This window comes from Oryctolagus cuniculus, chromosome 13 (genome assembly GCF_964237555.1).
Source record: "Oryctolagus cuniculus chromosome 13, mOryCun1.1, whole genome shotgun sequence".
Classification (NCBI taxonomy): domain Eukaryota; kingdom Metazoa; phylum Chordata; class Mammalia; order Lagomorpha; family Leporidae; genus Oryctolagus; species Oryctolagus cuniculus.
The window spans coordinates 61,541,796-61,568,123 of NC_091444.1; the positions used below are offsets into that span (position 1 = coordinate 61,541,796).

The window sequence follows — 26,328 nt, forward strand, 5'->3', positions numbered from 1 at the left end:
TTTTTAAAGAAAGATAAATTTGGGGTCAGCATTGTGGTACAGTGGGTTGAGCTGCCACTGGAGATGCCATATTCCACACTGAAGTGCCAGTTTGAGTCCCAGCTGGTTTGCTTCTGACCCAACTCCCTGCTAATGCATCTGGCAAGGCACTGAAACACAGCCCAGGTAGTTGGGCCCCTGTCACCTAGGTGGTAGACCCAGACAGAATTCCTGGTTCTTAGCTTCCAGACCTAGCTGTTGCGGCCATTTGAGGAATAAACCAGTGGATGGTTTATTTTTTTTAAAGTAAGTTAATTTTTGGTACAAAAAACTTTTCAAATCTATGTACACTTTTTTTTCATAATCCCCATCTTCACAAAAATTTAAGTGCCCCTCCTTTGCATATATGGATTTCAAACATTTTTTGCACCAAAATAAATTTACCTTTAATTACATTTTTCATGAACCTTCTGAAGTACCCTGTGTGTGTATGCATGTCTACAAGAAAGTACACACACACACACTCACACACACACTCCCCCAGTTTTCCTAGAAGACATACATGGGACCTAGGCAGATGCTGCGATCCCATCTGACCAGTGAGGATGTAGATACCACACAGGGAGGTGACTCTGCCAAGGTCACCCAGCCATGCAGCAGCCGGGACAAGGAGCTCACACATCTGCCTGCTGCCCTGAAAGCTGCCAAGCGCACAGTCCCCACTGACCTGGTCTGATACGTTGTACCAGTCATAATCAAAGGAATGGACGCTCTTGTTCTGAGAAAAGGAAAGGATGAACAGGTTGTAGCAGGCCCGGGAGGTGTAAAGCAGGATGACGGTGACACCGATGGCAGTCACTTGACACACGGAGGAGCCCTGGAAAAGAGGAAGCCAGAAGGAGTGGGCCACTAGGCCTGGGGAGCCCCCTGTGATCTCGGGGGCAATGCGGTCTCACAGGACCTTCCGTGTGACACTCCTCGCCGGCCTCAGGGCATGCACCCCACTTCCTGAAATTTCAGGTTATCATCATATATTCACAGACCCTAGGACGTGGTTTATTTTGTTAAACCTCTAACCGCCACTGCTCAGCGGCAAGAGGACGCTCTGGCTGGTACACGTGGCAGGTGATCCCAGGCCAGGCCAGTATCCCAGGGGGCTAAGCAAACACTCTCAGAGGGACGGAGGCTGGGAGACAGATACGCTGCCCACAGAGCTCTGGGCTGAGAGTACACGAGTCCTGGCCTGAATTACAGGGGGTCGGTGGTTAATGCTCTACTTTATGAAACTGTCCATTTCCCAAGTCAAGCAAAGGACCCCCTAGCTAGAAATGGATAGTTAACATGACCAGAAAACAAACTTTTTTTGGGTTTTGTGTTTGGAAATCATTAACCAAATCCAAGTTATTCTTTTATTTTGCCACCAAAATGAATTTTGTTAGCCTGTATGCCATACAATTAAACTAAAAGGTATTTTGACAATACGTGATTTATCCCTCCATTAAAAACTGCAATTCTGTTTTGAAAAGCCTTGAATAACTCCAAGAGAGGAGGCAACATAATAAAGATAAGGCAAAATCAAGTCTAAATTTTAACAATGAAAAACCACTCTGCCACTGTCAATTCTGGGATTTCTAAGTTGATCTCAATCACAGATGCCCTGATGAAGTCTTTGTTTCTGAAAGCAGAGGCACAGATTTCACCTGCTGATCACTGCTGAAGACACATCATCACGGGAGGGAGACTGTCCGTCCGGCATCTTCCGACACGTGATGGCCAGATGGACCACGTGGCAAAGGGTGGCCAAGGGGCTGGGCCATGGGGCACACAGCCACTGAATTCTAGAAGCACGGGAGCTGCAGATTTCACTCAGCTGTTTCACAAGTAAGGAAACCAAGGCAGAGAGAGAGACAATGGAACCAGCACCAAAGGGTAGAAGCACCAGGTCCCCAGCCAGCGATGGCCCTGGGAGCTGCTCTTGGCTCCTACCCCAGGTCTCCGGGCTCAGGCTAGGAACGCATCAACAAAGGGAGAGTCAGCCGACTGGGCTGATCAGAAGCAACCAGGTACCATAGCACATTTGCCGATTTGCCCTTCTTTGTAATTCTGGGCACAGGAAAGGGGAACACAGAGATTCTATAGGCTGTGAGGGAAGGCCATGAAAGAAAAGGGCCAGGATCTGCCTCTCCCAGCACGTCTGGTTCCAGGCACCAAGGCAGGAATGTCCTTAACTCTGGGAGCAGCTGCTCCTGCAAAGGAGAATCTGCTCCAGGGCACAGTGGGTCACAGCACGAGCCTCAAGGCGGGCCCACAGCAGTACCATGGGTTGATGGGCACAGCCCCCGGTGCCTGGTGCCCGCCATGAATCTCACCTTTCCAGCAAGTAGCTGGGGCCAGCAGCTTGGCCTCTTTGTGCCTCCACGTTCTTATCTATAAAGCGGGCAGTAAGGCCGGCGCCGCGGCTCAATAGGCTAATCCTCCGCCTTGCGGCGCCAGCACACTGGGTTCTAGTCCCAGTCGGGGCACTGAATTCTGTCCTGGTTGCCCCTCTTCCAGGCCAGCTCTCTGCTGTGGCCAGGGAGTGCAGTGGAGGATGGCCCAAGTCCTTGGGCCCTGCACCCACATGGGAGACCAGGAGAAGCACCTGGCTCCTGGCTTCAGATCAGCGCGATGAACTGTCTGCAGTGCGCCGGCAGCGGCGGCCACTGGAGGGTGAACCAACGGCAAAAGGAAGACCTTTCTCTCTGTCTCTCTCTCTCACTATCCACTCTACCTGTCAAAAAAATAAAATAAAGCAGGCATTACAATACTACCTACTCCCATGGAGTCATGAGGATGACATTAATTTATACACTTAAAGGGCTCATGAAGTGCCTAGAATGCAGTCAACGCTAGATATGTGCTCGCCATTAACACAGGGCCAATCAAGTCTACGGCTCCTTTAAAATGTGGGTGAAATTATTGCATATATAAGCCAGAGACATTACTCTCTGCCAGTAGTTGTGCATACCCGTTAGGCCATCTGGAATGGAAGCCTTCTGGAACACAAAGGTCAATGAACAACATACTGCTGTGTTTTGGCGTTCACAGTTCAGCTAATCATTAATAAGAGGTCAAATGCAAAGGAGGTGGGCTGTGTCTTGTTTGCTTGCAAACCAGGAAATGACAGGATTTTGACAAGTTTCATGGGAGGGACCTTGACCACTTCTCCCCCTACCTTGGACTCCAAATAAATGTTGGCCAAGGACATCTTGGAGATTTTGTAGAGGCAGACGGAGAGAGAGACGGCACATAGCACGAACAGCGTGTCGTTGATGGCCACTCGCACGGAGACGATCACCTTCCTCTCCCAGGTTCCTGTCTTCACCAGCACAGCGCAGGTCAGATTCACCAGGAGGAAGACAAGGCTGATGACGAGCGAGGCCAGGTAGAGGGGCAGCCTGGAACGGACGGGAGGGAAATTAAAGGCACCATTCTCTGTGTGCTGCCTGCAAATTCTGGGCAGTCTAGAAGGAGACGTCCTGTGTGCTTACATGCAAGAAGCAAGATGACAAAGGTAACAAGACTGAAGAGCCTGGACCCTGGCAGTAGATGTTCCCAGATTCCAATTACAGAGACTGACCACAAACTGTGCCTCAGGAAGGTCCCTGGGTTCAACTGTGAATTGAAAACAGCTGGGGAGGCCGGCGCCGCGGCTCACCAGGCTAATCCTCCACCTTGCGGCGCAGGCACACCGGGTTCTAGTCCCAGTCGGGGCACTGGATTCTGTCCCGGTTGCCCCTCTTCCAGGCCAGCTCTCTGCTGTGGCCAGGAAGTGCAGTGGAGGATGGCCCAAGTGCTTGGGCCCTGCACCCCATGGGAGACCAGCAGAAGCACCTGGCTCCTGCCTTTGGATCAGCGCGGTGCGCCGGCCGCAGCGCGCCAGCTGTGGTGGCCATTGGAGGGTGAACCGACGGCAAAAAGGAAGACCTTTCTCTCTGTCTCTCTCACTATCCACTCTGCCTGTCAAAAAAAAAATACTCTATCATTTTATATAAGGGACTTGGGCATCCATGGATTTTGGCACCCAAGGCTTTTGGGGTGTCTTAGAACCAGGCCCCCACAGATATCAGGGGACAACTGTGTCTGTATAATGTACAGTGCATTTTACCCCAAAACATCATTAATAAAGTACAGTCTGGGAACACTCGCTACTGTAGAAGTGATGACTGTGGTGAAAAATCTGCCACAGTAGGGGGTCAACATTGTGGCTTTGAGGGTTAAGCTGCCTCCTGTAATGGCAGCATGCAATGTGGGCACGGGTTTGATTCCCAGCTGTTCCATTTCCAATCCAACTCCCTGCTAATGCACCTGGGAAAACAGAGGAAGATGGTCCAAGTGCTTGAGCCCCTGCACCCACATGTGGGCAATCTGGAAGAAGCTCCTGGCTCCTGGCTTCGGCCTGGACCAGCTCCAGCCATTGTGGCCATTTTGGGAATGAACCAGTGAGGGAAGATTGATTTCTTTCTTTCTTCTCCCTCTCTCTCCACTTTCTGTAACTCTGCCTTTCAAATAAATAAAAAATAAATCTTCAAAAGCAATCTGCCATAGCAATGGTTCCAAGCTAAACAGGTATCAACTATCGATTTCACGGGCCATTGTTAACCTGTAGTTTCTCAGAGCTCCAGGCTTCCCAAGGGACCTGTGTAAGGTCTGTGCAAGACTTCTCAGATGTACTAACATTCAAGCCAGCAGCCTCAAGTTTGTCTTCATGATTATCTGTATCACATTTATTTCAAGTAGACATGCAAAACAGGGACAGCTTGGACTCAAAAATAGACTGGTTTAAGTTGAATATGTTTGCAATTAAAGCCTGAGAGCAGAAAACCATCAACTAAAAGTTGCTATGAAGCTAGAAAGTGATGCCACCATCTTCAAAAGCCATTACAGACCAGAACATGGGGACCCTTGACTATACTCCCAGCTGCAGACACGCCACTGATGATGAAGGGAGATAAGAGCTGGGGAGAGAAGAAGACAGAGAAAGGGTGAAAGACAGAAACAAATGGGAGACACACACACACACAGGAGAGCCAGAGAGAGATGCAAAGACATGGAAAGAGACAGAGAAGTGGAGGCCTCAGCTGCAATGCAGGGGACAGCTGAAATTTTATTCCTTGCCCTCAGAAGCCAATGTGATCTAACAACTCTCTATATACTCAAACTAAATTGAATGGGATTTTATGTCTTGCAATTAGTAATTTACTACGCACTGGGAAAGTCTCTCACAATTTCAGAACCCGTGTTCTACTGAAGGAATTTGGCTCCCTGGCTCCCACTCATGCTGCTGCTCTTGGCTCAAATAGGACTGCCGTAAGGAAGTCTTTCCTGCACCCTACACACACACACACACACACACACACACACTCAATTTCCTCCAAAATCTGCCTTCCTGATCCCCTGTGCTTGACTTCCATGGAATTATCACAGTTTATAATAAAATAAATGGCAATGAACCCATGACTGCCTGCTTCTGCCTGGCTAAGTTCCATGAAGATCTCACTATGCAGCTTTGGCTGCTCCTTCAGCCCCTGCATCCACACCGGATGTGCCAGGGGCTCACACATTATGGCTGAAAGAGAGAGTGAGGGGAGGGAGGGCGGAGTCAGGTCCAAAAGTGCAACACTATCTGTCAGAACATGGGCTACCCTTTCACCTCCCACAATCACACTGAGTTGCTGCCACAGCTGCCAGGTCTTCCATTTACTGGGGGAACAAACTGCCACAGGTATGGTGTCTTTCCAGGGAGGATGAGAGGACTGTAGGCTCCGCCCTCCACTGCCCTGGGCTGGGGCCTGGCTGCTGGGCAGAGGGAAGGTGGTGAAGACACGTGGTCAGGGACCATGGGCCACTCAGGAGTGGTAGAGAAGCTGCTACCATAGGAAATCTGTGTGCCCAGAGGGAGGGACAAAGTGTATAGACCAGAGAGATGAGAGAGGACACGCAGGAGGGACTCTGTGACCACAGGATGGCCAGTGCCAGCCACACCTGGACTCTGGTGTGGAGGAAGTAGATAGCAGTGGTGGAAAAGGAACTGGGCAGCGGTGGGGGTGCAGATGATGTGGGGGACACACAAGGCTGATGAGCAAAGGCGAGACTGAGGTGCCCTGCTGGCATCTGAGAAGGTGGTCTGTGGCACAATAGAGGGCATGGGCTGCAGAGACTTCTTGGGGAGCTCTCGTAGTAGTAAGAAGTGACAGCCTCAGGGACCTGGACACCCGGGTAGGCAGATCAGCCACATGCCAACCCCAGCAGTCTACCATGTGCACAGCGTCCCCTGGAGGTGGTGGGCAGCATCATGAAACCTGAGGGATTCGACATCTTGGGTCATGCTGCTCTCAAAGCTTTTCAAACAGAAACACATTTCTTGGAAAAAGAAACATGAACGATCTGCCAAGGACAGGCTGTTCTCTGGGACATGATCGCTGATGGAAGCCCTTCAAACACCTCACTCTCTCTTCTGGAGTCTTGGGCCCTGCTGTTCTGCGTGCCTCCAGCATCTCCCTGTCTAGACCATGGGCACAGAAAGGGCTGCCTCTGCAGCTGTCCCCGACACCACCTCACCATGGCCGGCTCCAGGGAAGGGCTCAGTGCACCTGCCCTGTCTTCAATTCTAAGATCCTAAGATACCTCTTCGCTGCCGTGTTCCTGTTTCTGTGACCGGGCTCACCTTGCGTCTAACACGGCAGTGTTTCTTCTCTTCCTGAAACCTGCCTGAAGGGCTGTGGCATGCCCTGGAGCGGAAGGCAGCCTCAGGAAGCTGCAGGCAGCAGGCCCCCCCCCCCCCCCACCAATCCCCAGGCACCCTCCCCATGACCTCCAGAGAGGCGGTGCAGACCCATGGGCTGCCATTCCCTCCAATAACACCTCCTACTGGATCAATGGGTTGTAACGCATTATTCTTTTTTCTTTTTCTTTTTTTTTTCTTTTTTTCTTTTTGACAGGCAGAGTAGACAGTGAGAGAGAGAGACAGAGAGAAAGGTCTTCCTTTGCCGTTGGTTCACCCTCCAATGGCCGCCGTGGCTGGTGCGCTGCAGCCGGCGCACCGCGCTGATCTAATGGCAGGAGCCAGGTACTTATCCTAGTCTCCTATGGGGTGCAGGGCCCAAGTACTCGGGCCATCCTCCACTGCACTCCCTGGCCACAGCAGAGAGCTGGCTTGGAAGAGGGGCAACCGGGACAGAATCCGGTGCCCCGACTGGGACTAGAACGCGGTGTGCCGGCGCCACAAGGTGGAGGATTAGCCTAGTGAGCCGCAGCGCCGGCCCAACGCATTATTTTTTTAAAAAACTTTTTTTTTTTTTTTGACAGGCAGAATGGACAGTGAAAGAGAGACAGAGAAAAAGGTCTTCCTTTTCTGTTGGTTCACCCCCCAATGGCCGCTGCGGCCAGCGCGCTGTGCTGATCCAAAGCCAGGAGCCAGGTGCCTCTCCCGGTCTCCCATGCAGGTACAGGGCCCAAGCACTTGGGCCATCCTCCACTGCCCTCCCGGGCCACAGCAGAGAGCTGGACTGGAAGAGGAGCAACTGGGACTAGAATCCGGTGCCCCGACTGGGACTAGAACCCCGTGTGCCAGCACTGCAGGCAGAGGGCTAGCCTATTGAGCCATGGCACCAGCTTGTAACGCATTATTTAAATTTCCCTTTCAACAGCATAGATTTCTTAAAGGGAAACACAAACACAAAGCGAGCCTCACTATAGTTTCTACTTAGAAAAAAAAAAAAAAGAGAAAAAAGTTGATAATGTTTAAAAGTCATAGTACTCGGGGGCACTCCCATGCTCAGGGGCCACATTTCCTAAGCCAGAGGGATTAAGATACATAACACGAAACAAACCAGAAAGCACAAGCAAGGCGGCCCCAACTCCAGCAAAATCTCAAGTTGGCAAGGGGAGATGGGTTTTAAGAGAAAAATAAAGTAGTTCATGGCTGGACTGAATCTAAATTATCTTCAAAAAACAGAGTTGCTACAGGAATAGCTTGGAGTAGAAGTTCCAACTAGTTGTAGATTGATGGCTTATATTTCATTTCAAGTGAGTTGCAATTAAATGAGGGAAGGCAATCTGTCTGGATGCCCACATACCAAAGCTCCCGAGGGAGAAAGGACGGCCTGCAGTGTGTGTGCAGTGGAACGTGGCCTAAGGGGCCGCGGAGAGTGAAGCAGATGAGACTGAGGACATGCCCAGACATGTGTAACCCCAGGACTTCCTTACACGGGGTAAGTCGATTATCACTTCTGCCTTGCGAGGCTTCTGACGAACCCTCACCCTCCAGCTCCAAGAAACTCCCTACTTTCTCCAGACCAAACATCTCATTTCTAACATCCGCACCCACTCTATTTCTCCCTTCATCTCCACAAATTCCCTCCCAATAAAAACAGCCACAGATGTCAACGTGGCCTGTCTCCTAGGTGTATTCTGACTCAAGGCCAAGCCAGTACTGCTCCGGCCCCAAACATCTTCTCACCCAAAGACGCTACTCCCAGTGCTCAGAGGATGCAAGTCTGTTAAATGATTTCCTCTCTGAGCAGGGCTTTCATAGTCCATCCCCAGAAGGTATCTCATTACTTCAGCCTTAACCAACCATTGCCAAGAGAAAATCAGTTTCACGATCCAATCAGGATACTCTCCCCCAGTTGGTGTGAAGGGACGGAGGGCAAATGTATAGATGCAAAAGAAACGCCTGGCTGGTTTCTGACTGCAGAGGAGAAGGGGTCTTCTACCTGGACTTACTGCATGTTAACTATTCCTTATCTGAAGTATGTGGGAACAGAAGTGTGGGATTTGGGATATATTTTAGGTTCTGGAATATCTGCATACACATAATGAGCCATCTTGTGGATAAAACCTAAGTCTAGACATGAAATTCATTTATGTTTCATAGATACCATATACAGTGCATACAGCTTGGAGGTGATTTTAGTACACCTGCATTCTGTTTTTTGTTTGGGTTTTTGGGGGAAGGGGTTGTTGTTTCTTTTTTGGAGAGGCAGAGAGAGAGAGAGAGATGTCCCATTAGCTGATTCATTCCTCAAATGCCTGCAATGGCTGGCGCTAGGCAGGGCAGAAGCTAGAGCCAGGAACTCAATCCAGATCTCCCAGTGGGTAACAGGAACCCAGCTCCTTGAGCTCTCACTGTTGCCTCCCATGGTCTGCACTAGCAGGAAGCTGGAGTGAGGAGCTAGAACTGGGTATCAAACTCAAGTACTCTACTTCGGGATGTGGTTATCTTAACCAATATCTTAATCCTAGGCTAAACACCTGACCCTGGCCATATATTTAAATTATTTCCAGATTACTTATAATACTTAATACAAATGCTATATAAATAGATGAAGACATTTAGGGAATAATGACAAAAAATAAGTCTGTACATATTCAACATAAACACAATTTTTCCCCAAATATTTTCAATGCTCCAAGTGTCTGTGTCATTTCCAACAACTCTACACACAGCATCTACTTCTCCGGGACATTTCCTCCTCATGGTGCCTGACACAGGACTGAATGGTCAAAGCTATACTTGCTGGAATATGGATGGGGCCTGGCCAGCAGCCGTGTGGCAAGTGATGGAAACTAAATGCTGGTTAGCGGAGTTCTGGAAAACCAGGAGCCAACTGCTGGTCAGCAGCCAGAGACAAGGGAGAGGGGTCAGGCCACCAGCTGGAGGGCAGGGCTACGGGGGCAAGTGCTTCCATCACTGCACCTGCAGGCACCTGGCCACATACGGGCATCTTCAGGGAAGCTGTTTTCCTTTGGCAGAGGCTGCTGATTTCTCAGGTGCCTGAGAAAGGCTTAGACACAGCGTGCATCTCCTTCCTCCTGGTTAGCAAGGCACCAGGCTCTTGTTTCCAGACAAGGTGAATGTGTTGCAAGGCCCGATTCAGTGGCATTGAGACAATGCTTGCAGGCAGACAGGTGACAGGCGGGGCTGTTTCAGGGGCTCGGATAGGAGTGGTGATGTGTGCAAACCTCGGATGGAGAGACGAGCATAATAAGCGAGTGCTCTCATCTCCTACTGTGGCGAGAACACCCCAGGGCACTTACCGGTATTTGAGCAACTCTGGAGAGTACTTTGACTTGGCTTTGAAAATCACCTGCAACAAGAGAAACACAGGGCAGTTGGGGCACAATGTGCGGACACCGCACACTGACAGCCTCTCCTGCAGTCCTCCCTTCCCTTGACCCCCAGGCCGCTGGGGCAGCTTTTACATTCTGTAAGAATGCCTGTGCAGTGAAACACTTCAGAAGGTATTTTTAAATGGTTAAAAAAGAAAAACGAAAATACAGGTATGGTTGATCTACTACTGCCAGTCTTCTTTTTTTTTTTTTTTTTTTAACAGGCAGAGTGGACAGTGAGAGAGAGAGAGAGACAGAGAGAAAGGTCTTCCTTTGCCGTTGGTTCACCCTCCAATGGCTGCCGCGGCCGGCGCGCTGCGGCCGGCGCACCGCACTGATCTGGTGGCAGGAGCCAGGAGCCAGGTGCTTTTCCTGGTCTCCCATGGGGTGCAGGGCCCAAGCACCTGGGCCATCCTCCACTGCACTCCCAGGCCACAGCAGAGAGCTGGCCTGGAAGAGGGGCAACCGGGACAGAATCCGGCGCCCCAACCGGGACTAGAACCCGGTGTGCCGGCGCCGCTAGGCGGAGGATTAGCCTAGTGAGCTGCAGCGCCGGCGCTGCCAGTCTTCTTTAAGATTCTTGTTTGAGGCGTGGGCACTTGGCCTGGTTAAGACATCAGGTAAGACTTCCTCTTCCCATACTGGAGTGCTGGGGTTCAGTTCCTGGCTTTGGCTCCCAACTCCAGCTTCCTGCCACCATGCACCCCTGGAGGTAGCAGAGGATGGCTCAGGTGCTTGGGTCCCTGCCACCCACTTAGGAAATCTGGATTGGGCTCCCAGCTCCCAGTGATACAGGTAAGGAGACGGTCAAGGACCAAAAACAGAGGGGGAGGAAAGACGTCACCACATCCCCCCTCAGGGTTGCCTCTAAATCCCCCTCATTCTCAGCAATCCGAAATCACTACTGTAGCAGAGTTGCTGCCTAGAACTGGAGCCAACTGAAAGTATCCAACATGGTTGTTGACTGCATCCTTGCAGTGACCTATAGCCTATTACAATATCATTATAATAAAATTACCATTGCTGACACTCCCATTCCCATCATGCATCTGACATCATGATACTTCCAAGACTTCCTGAAAAGGTCAGGAAATGGGCAGTCACCGAATTCTTGGAAATCTCCATCCTTTCTTAGACAACTCTGCCCAAGGCACTACCCGTTATGCCTCCAGATCACATGGAAGAGTGACTCCGAATGTCATGGGGCACAGCTCACCTTTGACCATGCCCACACACTCTCACGAGTCTGTACTTCCACCTTGCTAATAAATCTTATTCCCCTGCTAACCTTTATCTATGTTTCATCCTTGAATTCTTTCTATGTTGGAGACAAGAACAGAGACCCGTAAGCCCCCTACCACCAGCAATGGTCCAGCCCGGTCCTGGCCTTTGTGGGCACTTGGGGAGTGAACTGGCAGATGGGGGCTGTGTCTATATTTTCCTCTCACTATGCTTCTTGAATACAAAATGATTTTCACTTGCTATAAGTATTTTACCTTCTTTATTAAAACTTTTACCAACACCAAATTAACATTCTTTGAATCTAAGTGTCTAGGCCTCAACTTTTAAGGCATATTTAAAATAATAAAATGTATTTGGATTATAGACCTACCAAGCTGAACTGGTTTCTAAAAAAGAATATTCCAGGTTGGAACTCCTCAAGATCTTTCGAAGCCTACGCAATTGTCTGCTTGCAGTGGGTACAGCATTGGTCTGGTGGAAGCTTCGAGAGAGACAATGTAGGTGTCTACTCAAGCTCACGCCCTACAGATGGGTGTGGCCACTACTGCCAGAGCATATGCACTGAGATTTGGGGGGTGGAGGGGCTCAGGCTTGCTGGGGCCTCAGAGGGCTTTCTGGGAGGTGGAGGGGACCAAGTGGAATAGCAGCACGTGACCTCATGTGTTTGCTGTCGCTGAACCCCTGGTGTTTGGGAGGGCAGCAGTGGGAAAAGGAAAGAAAGCATGGGAAAGTAGAAAGAGGATATCTTTTCAGAGATGACTGGCAGGTCTCAGAAGATTCCCAGTCTAGTAAGTTTTGACCCTCTGGCCAACATCACTCTGATTCTCTCAGCCAACCCTTCCCCCATAACATTTCTACTCTGTGTCTGTGAGTTTGACGTTTTGAGATTCTGTATTTAAGTGAGATCACATAGCATCTGTGTCTGGCTTATCTCACTTAGCACAATGTCCTCCAGGTTCACCACGGTGAATCAGTCTCAGAAGCCTAACATACAGTGGGGTGATTTCAGTCAACAGTAATAAGCTGTACACCCCAAAACTGCTGACAGAGTAGAGCTTAAGGATTTACCATATAAAGGCAGCAACTACTCAAGGCAATAGATGTGTTAATTAGCTTGATTGTGAGAATTATTTCACCTGACTATGTACATCAAGACATCACGTGGTACACCTTGGATATATACAATTTTTAGTTATCAATTATATGTCAATAAGGCTTTAAAAAAGACTCACATTCCCTACTTCCTAGGAGACCTCATCCAGTAGACTTTCTAAACACGTTCATGGCCTCTGGGACCTTTGACATGTGATGTCTCCCTGGCACCCTGCAGTCCCCCCATGCACCCTGCTCCCGGCCTTGCCTCTTCCTCTCAGTCCCCCTCCCCCACCCCATCACCTGTGTTCCCTACTCTTCAGCTCTCTCTGCACATGGTCCTCCTCTCAGGGTTTGCTCAGGCCCTGCAAATATTTGTCTAAGGGACAGAAACATGTGAGGTGGAATTAACTGAGCAGCAAGCAGGGAAGACAAGCATCAGTTGGGGGTGGGGCAGAGCAGGGCAGCTCTGGGACCCGGGGGTGGGAGTGGAGGTGAGGGACACGGGGTTGGAGTTGCCTGCACTCATCCTAGGAGGAAGCAGGAAGTCCACTTGCTGCAGAGGACCTAAGCAACCCATTACTCTTCTGACCAACCCCAGTAAGAGTCCTCAGACATACGTGTGCAGAAGAATCACCTGGGCACCTTGCAAAAAAAGGTAAATCCTGCTCCTTCAGCTTCAGAGATTCTAATCCAGTGGGGCCAGATGGGGCCCAGGAATCAGCATTTTAATAAGACCCCTGCCCCATGAGGCTGACACAGCCCAAGGACCACCTCCTGAGAAATGCTGATCTAAACAAAGCAAAAGTGACTGACCTCATCTTCTTGATAGCTTTTAAACACTTTAAAAAAAAAAACTACGAAAATATGGGATCATGATAATCAGATGGAGTATAGGTGCATGGTCAGTGGGCGGGGGTGAGAACGCAAGTCAGAGAAACACTGAGTCACTTCCACAAACTTCTGACAGGCTGCCAGCATGGACTGTGAGCCATGCAGTAACCCTCACCGGCAGGTAGGGTGGATGCAGGTATTCCTACAGGCTTCACGGAAGCACCACCACCTCCTCTGAGCCTGCTCGGAGCTGTGCAGGTCGAACCTTCTGATGCTGTGGGAGAATGACCCGGTATCTGACGTGACTTTTGTCCCTGTCCTAAATCTGTTTTAGAAGGGCAGATGTAGAGGCATACCCATAAGTACATGAAAATCTTAAAATCCTGGGTAGAGCTCAATGGATGCACAGTGCAGTGCCCTCGCTGACAAGGAGCCCAGAGTCCAGCTGCATCTGACAGGCAGGCCCCACCACCTCTGCCTTCCCCCTGCCTCCTATACAGAAAAACACTGCCAACCACCTCCCTTAGGAACAAGGACGAGATTCATAACCACAGCTCAAGTGTTCTTACAAAACAGAATACTGACTCATGCAACCTACAAGTGTACTTCAAAAAGTTCATAGGAAATGGAATTAAAACGTAAGTCTGTTTTGGCATGAAAGATTTTGAAATCCTTGTAAATTGTTTTTTCATAATACACATTCTCCATGACCTTTTTAAAGTGCCCTTTTAAGACAATGCTCTGTGTTTAATACTACTCACAGATCTTGCTTCTAATAACAGATTTCTTCACAGATATCCAAGATAGAACATACTACATTTTTTTAAGTTTGACCTTGTCACAGAAATATATAAAAGTGTTGTCTTCTCATTTTGCCACACTTCATAGGGCTTACTCGGTGGTGGGCAGCTCAGTTCACTTGCTCAGTCTACTGTTACCTAATGCAACACGGCTGTATCCCAACATTCCAGGACATGGCCCATGGTGCCTCCCAGAAGAGCCTCCCAGCCAGGACACAAGTAGGTAGCCCCATTCTATGGCCTTGGCTCTGTGCCAAGTGCTGTCAGGAAGGTGGGCTTATGGTCCTACTGGACGTACAAGGTCCTCAGCCAGATGCTACCCATCTTGCAGCTTCTGTTCACATGAAAATCATGTAAGAGAGAATGTGTGCATCAGGTCATGTTCATGCCTACAACAAGGCCCCAGCTCACTCCCATCACTGACCGATGCTGTGACTTCAAGGCTTGGGACTTGAAGAATGATATTCCCAAAGATCGGCAAAAGCAGGTGAACATTCCCAAATGGAAGTGGCGCCCACCTACCTTCCCAGTCTCCTCTATCAGTAAAACCAGAGACATTTCTTTACTCTCCCTGGCCTCTCAGCTCCATCTACACATGTCCAGTGGGGTGGACTGACTGGAGACAGGTGGAACAGCCTCCAAAGCCAGCCTGGAGCCCTGAACATCCGTTCTTGTAACTCAGTGAAAGCCAGGGTTCCCCACGATGGCCAGTAAGTACTTGCTCTAGTGTGTGATCCTTATAAACACTCATACAACTTTGCCCTGACAATTCCACTTACAAGAATGTATTCAGAAGCAGGGTTTATCAAGGTGTTCCAGAAGGACAGGAAATTAGAAATAAATGCTGTTAGAAATACATGCCACAGGATCAAACATATTTAGAAACTGCTAGGAAAACTCACACTTCCCTGCAGGAATTCTCAGAGCCTGTACAAGGCTAGTTGTTGACAATCTTCAAGAGAAACCAAGAGTAGTGAGCAGTTTTCCTTATTATTTCCCCACTTACAGTCTTTCTAATAATTGTTCCAAGAAACAGAGTTTGGAAAAACAGTGCTCTGGGAACTAAGCATGGATGCTCACTGTAGCCTTAATAATAGTAACAACAACAACAGCAAAACAAGAAGCAAGAGTGACTTCCAAGTGATCCTCAGCCTCTGCCCCCGAGAACAGGAACAAGATCAAGCCCACAGGGTTCATCAATCCAGACCCAAAAAGGAAGAAGAACTTATGTAATCTAAGAAGGCATAACTCAAACACCCCAACTCATTTCATCATTATGTGCACATCCCAGATGGAGGGATATCTGATATTCAAGAAAAGTCATTTTGATTCTCTCAAGCTAAAAGCTCTAAGGATAACATCAAAAATAAAAAGCCTTATCAATTGCTTATAAAAGTTGTGTCCACTTGGTAATTCATGACCATTATGTCTTGAATTCAGCTGAGCCTTTTCAAGCTGTGCTTAGAAACTCTTCCTTAATCCTTTAAATTAATCTGTGAATTAAGTTCCTTAAGAGTTGTATTTAGGTGCCAGCAATATGGCGCAGTGGGTTAAGCCATGGCCTGCAATGTCAGCGTCCCATAGCGCCAGTTTGATTCCCAGCTACTGTACTTCCAATCTAGCTCCCTGTTAATGTGCCTGGGAAAGCACCTGAAGATGGAACAAGTGCTTGGGCCCTGAATTCATATGGGAAACCAAGGTGGAGCTCCTGACTCCTGGCTTTGGCCTGTCCAAGCCCTGGCTTTAGTAGCCACTTGGGGGAGTGAACCAACAGATGAAAATCTCTCTCTCTCTCTCACTGTAGCTGTGTTCCAAGTAAATAACTTAATCTTTAAAAAATAATAATACTTTTATTTAAATTCTAATTAACTAAATCATTTTTTAAAAAGTATTTAAGCCCCTGGAATTTAAACTAGAAAAAAAAGACAGCAAGCCTTCAAAAAGTCTATGGAAAATGCGTATTATGAAAAAATTGTGCATGGGGGACCAGTGTTGTGGCACAGTGGGTTAAGCTGCCACTTGTTTTTTTTTTTTTTTTTTTTTTTGACAGGCAGAGTGGACAGTGAGAGAGAGAGAGACAGAGAGAAGGGTCTTCCTTTGCCGTTGGTTCACCCTCCAATGGCTGCCGCGGCCAGCGCTGCGGCCGGCGCACCGCACTGATCCGATGGCAGGAGCCAGGAGCCAGGTGCTTTTTCCTGGTCTCCCATGGGGTGCAGGGCCCAAGCACCTGGGTCATCCTCCACTGCACTCCCTGGCCACAGCAGAGGGCTGGCCTGGAAGAGGGGCAACCGGGACAGAATCCGGTTCCCCGACCAGGACTAGAACCTGGTGTGCTGGCGCCGCTAGGCAGAGGATTAGCCTAGTGAGCTGCGGCGCCGGCCTAAGCTGCCACTTGTAACACCGACATCCCATGTTGGAGTGTCAGTTCAAGTCCTGGCTGCTCTGCTTCTAATCTAGCTCCCTGCTAAAACACCTGGGAAGGTAGCAGATAATGCTTGGGCCCCCGCAACCCTATGGGAGACCCAATAGGAGTTCCTGGCCTCCTGACTTTGGCCCACTCTGTGGCCATTTGGGGAATCCACCAGTGGACAGAAGATCTCTCTGTCTCTCCCTCTCTCTCTATTGCTCTGCCTTTCAAATAAATACTTTTTTTTTTTTTTTTTGGACAGGCAGAGTGTACAGAGAGAGAGAGAGAGAGAGAGAGAGAGACAGAGAGAAAGGTCTATCCTTTTGCCGTTGGTTCACTCTCCAATGGCCGCCATGGCTGGCGTGCTGCGGCCGACGCACCACGCTGATCCGAAGGCAGGAGCCAAGTGCTTCTCCTGGTCTCCCATGCGGGTGCAGGGCCCAAGTACTTGGGCCATCCTCCACTGCACTCCCGGGCCACAGCAGAGAGCTGGCCTGGAAGAGGGGCAACCGGGACAGAATCTGGAGCCCCAACCGGGACTAGAACCCAGTGTGCCGGCGCCGCAAGGCAGAGAATTAGCCTATTGAGCCATGGCGCCAGCCCAAATAAATACATCTTAAAAAGACTTATGCATGGATTTCAAGAATTTTCTGCATTGAAGTAAATTCATCTTTTTAGTTTTCCACAAACGTTTAAGTACCGTCATATATTTACTGAATTATATATTTCATATCTATATAATTTCATATATATATGTGTGTGTGTGTATATATATATATATATATATATATCTCCAGTATAACTTATGCCCTCATTAACTACAAGGCATAAATGTTTGAATCAAGTTTGCAAAATGTTAAATCCCAGGGCAGGCATTTGGTGCAGCAGTTAAACCACCAGTTCCGACAGCCACATCTGCACCACAATACCGGCCGCAGCCAGTTTTTTCTTGTTTTCCACAACTCCGGAGCCCAACCCAGTATCTTGTGCAAACTCAGTGTCTGGTGTTGGCTGACCTGACCACAGTCTGGAGTGGCGAGGACCTGAATTTTTTTCTGGCTCCATCTGTTCCTTAATCTCTCACATAAAGGGTCCATGTCTTCCTCTTTTACATTCTTGTCTACTTCTGCACTGTGCGGTGAGTGCCCACACTGTCCAGAGCACTGTAAAGTATGGGAAAGCCTGCTTCCCTCCGGAGCCTTGGCCCCTCCCAGTCCAGTTCCTGTTGAGGTCAGCAGGAGTCGTGCAGACTGAAGGAGATGTGCAGCCAGATAAGAGTTCCCAGCTGGCAGCAGCGCAAGAGCCAGCCCAGGAGGTTTCCTTCAAGTTCTGGGTGCCAACCAGTTTTTAATGAGTCTCCTGGAACACAGAGTCCATGTGTGGGTAGGAGAGTCTAGATTTTTCCCCACATTTTAATTTATTAATATATTTAAAAGGCAGAGAGAGACAAACACATACATACACAGAGAGAGAGAGACACACTCAGATCTTCCATCCATCAGTTCATTCCCCAAATGCCAGGGCAATTTGGGAATCTGGAACTCCTCCATCCAGGTCTCCTGAATGAATGGCAGGGACCCAATCATTTGGGATAGCACCTGCAGCCTGCCAGGGTGTGCTTTAACAGGAAGTTACAATTGAATGTGGAGCTGGGACTAGAACCCATACAGGATGCCTGTTTGAGTCTTGGCTGTTCCAGTTCCAATTGTGTTCCCTGCAAAAGCTCCTGGGAAAGCAGAGGAAGATGGCCCAAGTACTTGGGACCCTGCTTCCCATATAAGAGACCTGGATGGAGATCAAACCTCCTGGCTGGCCCAGGCCATTGTGGACATTTGGGAAGTGATCCAGCACACAGAAGATCTCTGTGTGTGTGTGTGTGTGTGTGTGTGTGTCTGTGTCCTCTCACTGCCTTTCAAACAAATAAATCTTCAAAAAAAATCAGAAAAGAAAAAGCTGAACCCTGACCTACAGAAACAGAGTCACAGACACATCAGTCAGTATGCACCAGTGATGTGAGGAGGTGAGGTGATATGAGGTGTGTGTGGTAGGGGGGATGAGGTGCTGTGGTGAGGTGGGAGGTGATATGGGGAGGTGGAAAGTGATGTGAGGTGTGAGGAGGTGTGAGGAGGTGTGAGGAGGTGTGAGGAGCTCTGAGGAGACCTTGGCAGGTACTAGGAGTTACGGGGAGGGATGAGGAGGTGTGGAGAGGTGTGACATGGTGTGACGTGTCAGAGGTATGGGGAGCTCCAAGGAGGCATAGAGCGGTATGATCTGAGGGGATGGGGTGGGGTGGGGTGAGATATGGGGAGGTGAGGAGCTGTGAACAGGTGTGACGGTGAGGGCAGGTGGCCTGAGGGACCCTGGGAGCCTCAGGGAGAGGAAGAGTGGTGGCACTGGAAGGCCCAGCTGGGGTGCAAGTCTGGGCCAGGAGGAAAGAGCCAGAAGCAGTAAAGGAGCGGTCTATCCCTGGGAGACAGCCTGAGAGGGTTTTCAGAACAGAATGAACACAATTAGAAATCTGATCTATGCTTGGCGAGAGGTGCAAGGGTGGGAAAACAGAAGTGAAGGGCCTGGATTACGGGTGGACAGAGAAGTGGACACCAGGGCTGTGCTTAAGGGCATATCACAGACAGGAGTGGATCAGTGGCTCCCTAGCCCTGGTGGTGGGGGACCAGGGAGGAACGAGGAGGAACTGCTAATTGGTACAGGGCTTCTTTTTAGGGTGATGGAGAAATTAAAGACCTGTGGTGATGGTTATGCAACTCTGATAGCACACTTTGAAATGGGGAACTCTTATGAAATGTCAATCATAGCTCAATAAAGGTGTTATTAAAAAAAAATAAAGGAGGAAGGTAGACAAGGAGCAGCCCCCTCCAAGGTCAAGGGCTTGAGGAGAGAGGCTGGGGGCGGGACCGTCTGCTTTGCCAAGCAGTGACAGAACAGCTCTGGCAGGCTGAGAAGGGCCTTGGAGGGAAGCAGGCCGATGCCAGCTGCAGGCAGGAGGAAGTGAACCGGGGAGGCACGGCCGGGGCATAGGCTGCTCTTTAACACCCAGTAATGGTCAAAGGCAAAAGCTTGTTCAAGGGGGCAAGGCCCTAGTGCTTAAAATCGGGAGATCTGAGCAGGACCTGAGAACAGCAGAGGCGGGGGGGGGCACCCTTAGGAGGGAGGAGAACACCTGGCAGGCCCAATGGGGACACTGAGGCAGAAGACAGGGGACAGCAGTGGGAGGAGCTGGGGGAGGGAGGGCAGGGTGGAGGCTCCAGCTGCTTCTCAGGGGACTTGATCAGTGAATAAAGGAGGGTCCCATCTGCCTTCCCTCCCTTCTCCCCCCTTGGTCATCTACACAGCCTCTAAAAACCCCAGCATTCTAGACGGGTTCCCCCACAGTGGTAGAAGAGACCAGAGGAGAGGGGAGGGGACAAGATCAGGCCTCAAGGAGAAACAGGAAGTAGCACCGGCTCTCATCAGAGTCCCTGAAGTCTGGGCACCATTTCTTTGGCATTTCAAAGTCCTACCTAGAATCTTAGTGGACCTTGCCCAGGCCTGGGCACCACGCTGAGTGACCGTGGCTTCTCAGAGGATTGCTGCACGCTGAGCTGCCTGGGAGATGCCCCCGGCTGGCAGGCTGCAGGCAGGCAGAAGTGGCTGGGAATGGCCCACAACGGGCCAAGGTGGCCTCCTGCACTTCCCCACCTGTGGGTGGCCCCAGTGCCCCCTCAGGATGCCCAGGTCCTTCACCTCACCCTTCCAGATGACGCAGGGTCCTGCCTGTGACGTACTTCCTGGGACAAAAACAGAAAGGCTTTCTAAGCAGCCGCTGAACTCTGCCCCCTCCCTTAATAAACCATTCTGTTAACACACCATTCACTGCTTCCTTCCCACCCTCTGAATTCTTGTCTGCCTACGTCTTCAGCCACTACCTCGAGCAGGCCTCTGCTGGCTCATAACCACTTGTGCAAATGCCATGTTCAAAAGCAGCCTCTGCTATCGACAGAGGCAACAAACATGACGACAACAGGAAGCACTATTGGCTTTGTAAATCCCCGCACATCATGATCCATGCCCTGGGGGCTCCCCTTCTGTGCACCCCACTGCCTGCCACTCCACCCCACAGGATAAACAGGCCCAGGGGACTACACAATCCTCCCACCCTTAAAAAGTTCATCATCCCTGACCCTATGCACCCCAGGCCTGGGCCCAACAGTAGGTTTGCACTAATATTATTAAACATCCCGGAAGTTACACACACAAGGGAACACTGCAAACACTTGTGTGTACACCACTCTGTTCAGTTAGTCCTCAACACTTCACCATGTTTGCTTTTTCCCCCCTTAAATTCAAGAGGTAAGAATGAGTTTTCCCATCTGCTGGTTCACTTCTCGGTATCTGCAAAGACTGGGACTGATCCCAGGAACCGCGAACTCAACTGAGGTCTCCAGTGGCAACTGCAGGGACCCAACTACTTGAGCCATCACCTGCCGCCTCCGAGGATCTACACTGGCAGAAGGTGGGAACCAGGAGCCAGAGCTGGGACTTGAATGCAAGTGCTCGATGGGCATGTTAACCGATGTTCTGTCAGGCCAAACGCCTAGCCTTTTTTCTTTTTTTTTAAAGATTTGTTTATTTATATATTTGAAAAGCAGAGTTACAGAGGCAGAGGCACAGAGAGAGAGAGAGAAAGAGGTCTTCCATCCACTGGTTCACTCCTCAAGTGGCCACCATGACCGGTGCTGGGCTGATCGGAAGCCAGGAAACTGGAGCTTCTTCCAGGTCTCCCACATGAGTCTCCCACAAGGGCTTGGGCCACCTTCTACTGCTCTCCCAGGCCACATCCGAGAGCTAGATCAAAGTAGAGCATCTGGGACACGAACCGGCGCCCATATGGGATGCTGGGACTGCAGGCAGCGGCTTTACCTGCACAGCCTCAGGTCCCTCTTTTATTGTTTTTAATAAATAAAAGTAACATAGCTGAAACTTGTAGCCTACCCTCCCTGGTCATCACTCCCTTCACTTTGGTGTTTTATAGCCCAGTAGTCTTATTCATTTACTTAGTACCAATATATTCATAAATAATATGCATTCCTATCTCTCAAGGTGTTCTACCTCACATAAATGTACTTTCTGGAGCCTTCTGCAGCCTGTCTGTTCACCCACAATTACTCGGTTGGAGTCTGTCTATACGGAAACCCATGGCTCTAGGTCTTGCATTTCAGGATGGCACAGCACTTACCACTGTATGAATAAGCCAGGCTGCCCATCCATCTCTGGCACAGGGATGTCTAAAGAAGGCTAAGAGGGTGCAATCTGGAGGTGCTGACTTGGCTTGAACTCTGGCTTCATCAGTTATCAGCTGTGCGACCTTGGAAAAGTCACCTGACCTCTCAGTGCTTGTAATGTCTCATCTGCAAACTGACACTGATAATGGTCCTCATCTTATATGTCTTTGGGTGCATGAACACATGCAGAGTACTTAGACTAATGCCTGTTGCTTTGTAGGTACCAAGTATGTATGTGTCTGTGTCTGCTGCTCCCACGCCACTGCTGCTGCAGTTATGACTATTTCTCCTCCTTTGGTCCTCCATGGTTCTAAATACAACACTACTGGACCATGATCACAAATGCTCTCTTAAAATTCTGGGAGGTACACACACACACACAGAGAGAGAGAGAGAGAGAGAGAGAGAGAGACAGACAGACAGACAGACAGACAAAGAGAAAGCTCCCATCTGCTGGCTGACTGCCCCAAAACCAGCAATGGTTGAGGCTGGGCCGAAAGAGAAGCCAGGAGTCTGGATCACCCCCATTGGAGGCTGGAACCCAATTACGTGAGGCATCACTGCTCACTGTGCCTCTCATAGAGTGTGCACTAGCCAGGAAGCTGGAGTCGGGAGCCAGAGTCGGAAATTGAACCCAGGCATCCAGATGTGGGAAACAGCCATCTTAACCACTGGGCTAAGCACTCACCCCCCAAGACGCTTTCTTGACTATAAAAGGCACTTTTCGTACTGCACAAGGTGAGGAACCACTGACACATTCAACATCGCTCACAGGCCCTCTTTGCTGCCTACTTCCCGAAATACTGGGGAAATCATGCAAACCCCAAGGCTGTCGTGTCCCCAAGTGACAGTCGTGAGTCAGCTCTTCAGTCTGGGTTTCTACATCCTCATTGACCAGAGTAACAGTCAGGAGGCCCTGGAATCCCGACTCCTGCAGCTTCCCCCCAGGTTGTCTCTCGGGGACCTGCATTTGACCCTCCAGGACAGCAAGGGCAATGCCTATGTGGCCACTTAGGATTTTCTTCCCTTCCACATGTCCGATAGGAGCCAGGACCAGGGAACCGCTGTAGCCCGATTCTGACTTCTGTGTCCACAGCACTGGGGCTGGCAGGCCTGCTGTGGCTGTGCTGCACACAGGGAAATCAGCAGGTAGGGCCAGAAGCAGCAGTGTCCCCCCCCACCACCACCACTCGGGGACACCTGTAGGACTCTGAGGAAACTCTGAGACACACTAATTTTTCAGCTGACCTCAAACCAGCTTGAACAGAAGAGGCTGAGGAGCACCGATTCCAGAGAGATGCATGGTCTAATCGAAGCTGGTCAGTTTACACAAGCCTCTGGTAAAGCCACAGGGGATCTCATGGCATTGAGGAGGCTCTGTCAAAGAAGGGGCAAGTTAAGCGTTTTCCCCCTCATTTTCTTCTGTAAACAGAGCTGGCGAGGGGGAAGATAGCTAATAAGCAAACCTGCAGTTTCCCAGGGCGTACACCGTCACCTGAAACCACACCATGCGGCAGACAGCCTTGCTTTTGGCAAAGGTGTGGTGGGTGCACACATCCTTTGTGAGTGGCAGACACTGACGGGCAGCTTTGCTCTTGGCAATGGTATGGCGGGGGTGTGCTGTCACTGGTGGGTGGCAGATGCTGTGGCTGACCCCCCAATATCCTTGCTCTCTCATCAATCCAAGAAAACCCCAAACCTGTCCAAAATGCTATACGTTATCTTATTTCTGGACAACGAGACGAAGCAGAAGTCTGCAAGGGATTTCTGGGACTATCTGTGCCTCTCGAAGCATCCTCGTTATTGTTCCCTGTCTTCTTCCTTCATATTCCTCTGCCTGGCATTCTGGGTGACCCCAGGGACGGAGCCCCCATCTATAGCCACAAGCCGACAAGCAGGAAGAGAAAAGCTCCCAAGGAAAGGCAACGTGTGACACCAGCCCTGGACCTTGACCAAGGCTTCCTGCCCAGTGAGAGAATGACACTGTCTTTGGGTAAGCACAGTCTGGGCGTCTCTGTTACACGCAGCCAAAAACAATCTCCTGGGGCCCAGGGCCTCTCCCACAGGCTGGAAGCACAGACTTCCACCTTTCACAAGCAGGGACTAACCACGGTGTTCTACCCTACTGAGAAGGTTTCCAAGTGAACCAGTGTTGGGGCTTCTGATTCCAACATGGCCAAACAGAGGTGCCCACAGCTTACCTCCTCTGCAAGGCAGCAGCAAAATAACCAAAAAGTAGCTGCACCGTGTGGTGGAAGGCCCAGCAAGAGCACTGGAACTCAGCAGGGGAGGGACAGGGACGCTGTAAGGCACTGAGGCCTGAGACAGCAGCACAGAGAGAGAACCAGGGCCCAGGGCACCTGCGGCCCCAGCTCCCTAGCCAGGAAGACTCATCATTGACAGGGAGGAGCAAACAAGAAGGCCCCAGATCTCATGGCCACCGATGCTGGACAGTCCCACGGTCGACATGAGCTTCGAGCCACCTGGAGTCCGCACAGCTGCTCTGCTTCCGGGAAAGAATTTGCCAGGTTGTACAGCACAGCACCCCTTGAGAACGGTGTCACTGGGCAAGTCCAGATGGCCTCCAGGACAGCAGCCTCAATCCAGACCTATCTCCAAGGCCCTGAAGACACTCCACTACACTCCCAGAGCAGGCTGTGACAGCATGAACTCAATGAGACCCAGCTGAGCAACTGTGACCCCTGCACCCAAGCCTGCACAGCGCCCTGCATGCCAGGGCCCAGGTGTTCCAGCATAGCAGGTGCTGCTCCCAAGACTCGAGGAACCAAGGCCTTGACTCCCGGTATTCTGGGGTCCATCTCCCTCTGCCACCCACTCTGCCAGTGCTGAGCCTAGGGATGCGTCCCCCACACTCCACACTCCTATGGAGATGACCTTGACCTATGTGGGTGAAGACCTTTGTTCCATTATCACTGATTTCATGAGGAATGTTTTCTGAGTGCTGAGAGCAGGGACAGTGGAGGTGGACAGGCTGAGCTCCTGCGTCATGGGTGTGTGTATACACACAGATGCACACATGCACCCACGTATGCACACAAGGTCATCTCCACCTGCTGCATCCCTCCCCTCCCCCTTCCAGCTCCCACCAGCCCAGCTCTCCAGCACCTCTCCTCTCTCCCACCCCTCCTTCAGCTCATGTCCTCACCATCTGGGCTGTGACTCCAGCCACCTCTGTCACCCAGAAAGCAGAGTTCAGCAGGACTCTTGGCCTCCACATGGAGAAGAGAGCCTGGCAGGCAGCCAAGCAAGGGCCGGGGCAGGCCTGGGCTCTCTAGGGAGCCGGCCTCCCATCCAAAGGCCCTCAGGTTCAATACTCAAGGCTGGCCTTTAGCTTCTCCATTTTTCTGCGTCATCTCTTATCACCTGAGCACCTGGACCTAAAGGCAAGGCCAAACTGCCACCAACCTGCCTGGCTCACTACTGACAAACCGATTACCCTTCCAGACCTTGGTGTCTCAGTGAGATTAAAGGGTTGGTACAGATGCTCACCAAGAAACCTTCGACCTTGCAAGTGCCTTCCGAGAAGGAAGCCTGAATCCCCTGCCCTGGGAAGCCCTCCCCACCAAGTCTGCCAGCAGCCTCTCTTTGAAGGAGGCCATGGCCTGGCAGCCCCACCCAGGGACTGGTAGCTGGAAGCAGCCTGGCAGCCCTGGGCCAGGCCCAATCACAGAAGTGCGCCACCTTGCCCTCTGCCCATGGCCAGGGCGGAGGCCATCTGGGGCAGTACTTCCCCTCTGACTGGCACAGAGGTGGCCTCTAATAATTCAGACCAGCCTCCCTGACAGGATTCCCTTTCTTCAGCCTGGTCTGGGGCCACACAAGGCACTATATTCACTATTATATGTCTCAACTGCTCCTGCCACAACTGCAGGGTACAGGTTACCCACCAGGGTCCTGTTCATAGTTGTTCCAAATGGGCTCCACTGAGCTGTGGGAAGAATCAGTCAGGCCCAAAGTCTTCATTGTACCCCAATCCCTGTGGGCAAATCACACACACACTGCAAAACAAGTCAGCGGTGGAAACTCCCCAGTGTTTTTCCCCTAACGAATTAACGCTTCACTTCAGAAGTGAGAGGAACTCTGCAGTGGCAGACTTTCCCAGGAGCTCTTGTCCTTGCCACACGTGTGTGGCATCTGAGGGCATCCCCTGCACCCTGCCTTGGCCGTCCTCCTGGAGGGGAGCCAACATGGAGTGACAGCTGGGTCTGCCCCTCACTGTGGGGCACAGGGAGAGGCCTTTGGGAACTGAGCATGGCTGGTCCCGAGCAGGGAGGATGCCGGGAGATACAGCATCTGCTGTCAAACCTGGGGTGACTGTCCATCCCAGGAGGAGGGTGACACCTGCTCTGTACGGCCCCGAGTGGTAGGAATGGGAGTTAACCAGCTCTACCATTCCATCCCAAGTTTGATCCACATCTCAGGAAGCTGCTGTGCCACCTAGAGGCTGCAGCCTGATGTAGGGCAGGGCCCAGGAGGAAATGGACTTCCCCCACACAACCCATAACCGACAGGGACCCAAGCT

At 50.7% G+C, this 26,328-nt stretch overlaps 1 protein-coding gene across 1 annotated transcript in view; it reads right to left on the bottom strand.

Moving 5' to 3' along the window:
* GPR137B (G protein-coupled receptor 137B) overlaps positions 1-26,328 on the bottom strand; it is a 50,865-nt gene that overhangs the window by 15,800 nt on the left and 8,737 nt on the right. Inside the window, 3 exon segments of the mRNA XM_008268198.4 lie at positions 707-856; positions 3,194-3,416; positions 10,060-10,109. Of these exon segments, the coding sequence (XP_008266420.4) occupies positions 707-856; positions 3,194-3,416; positions 10,060-10,109 (423 nt within the window).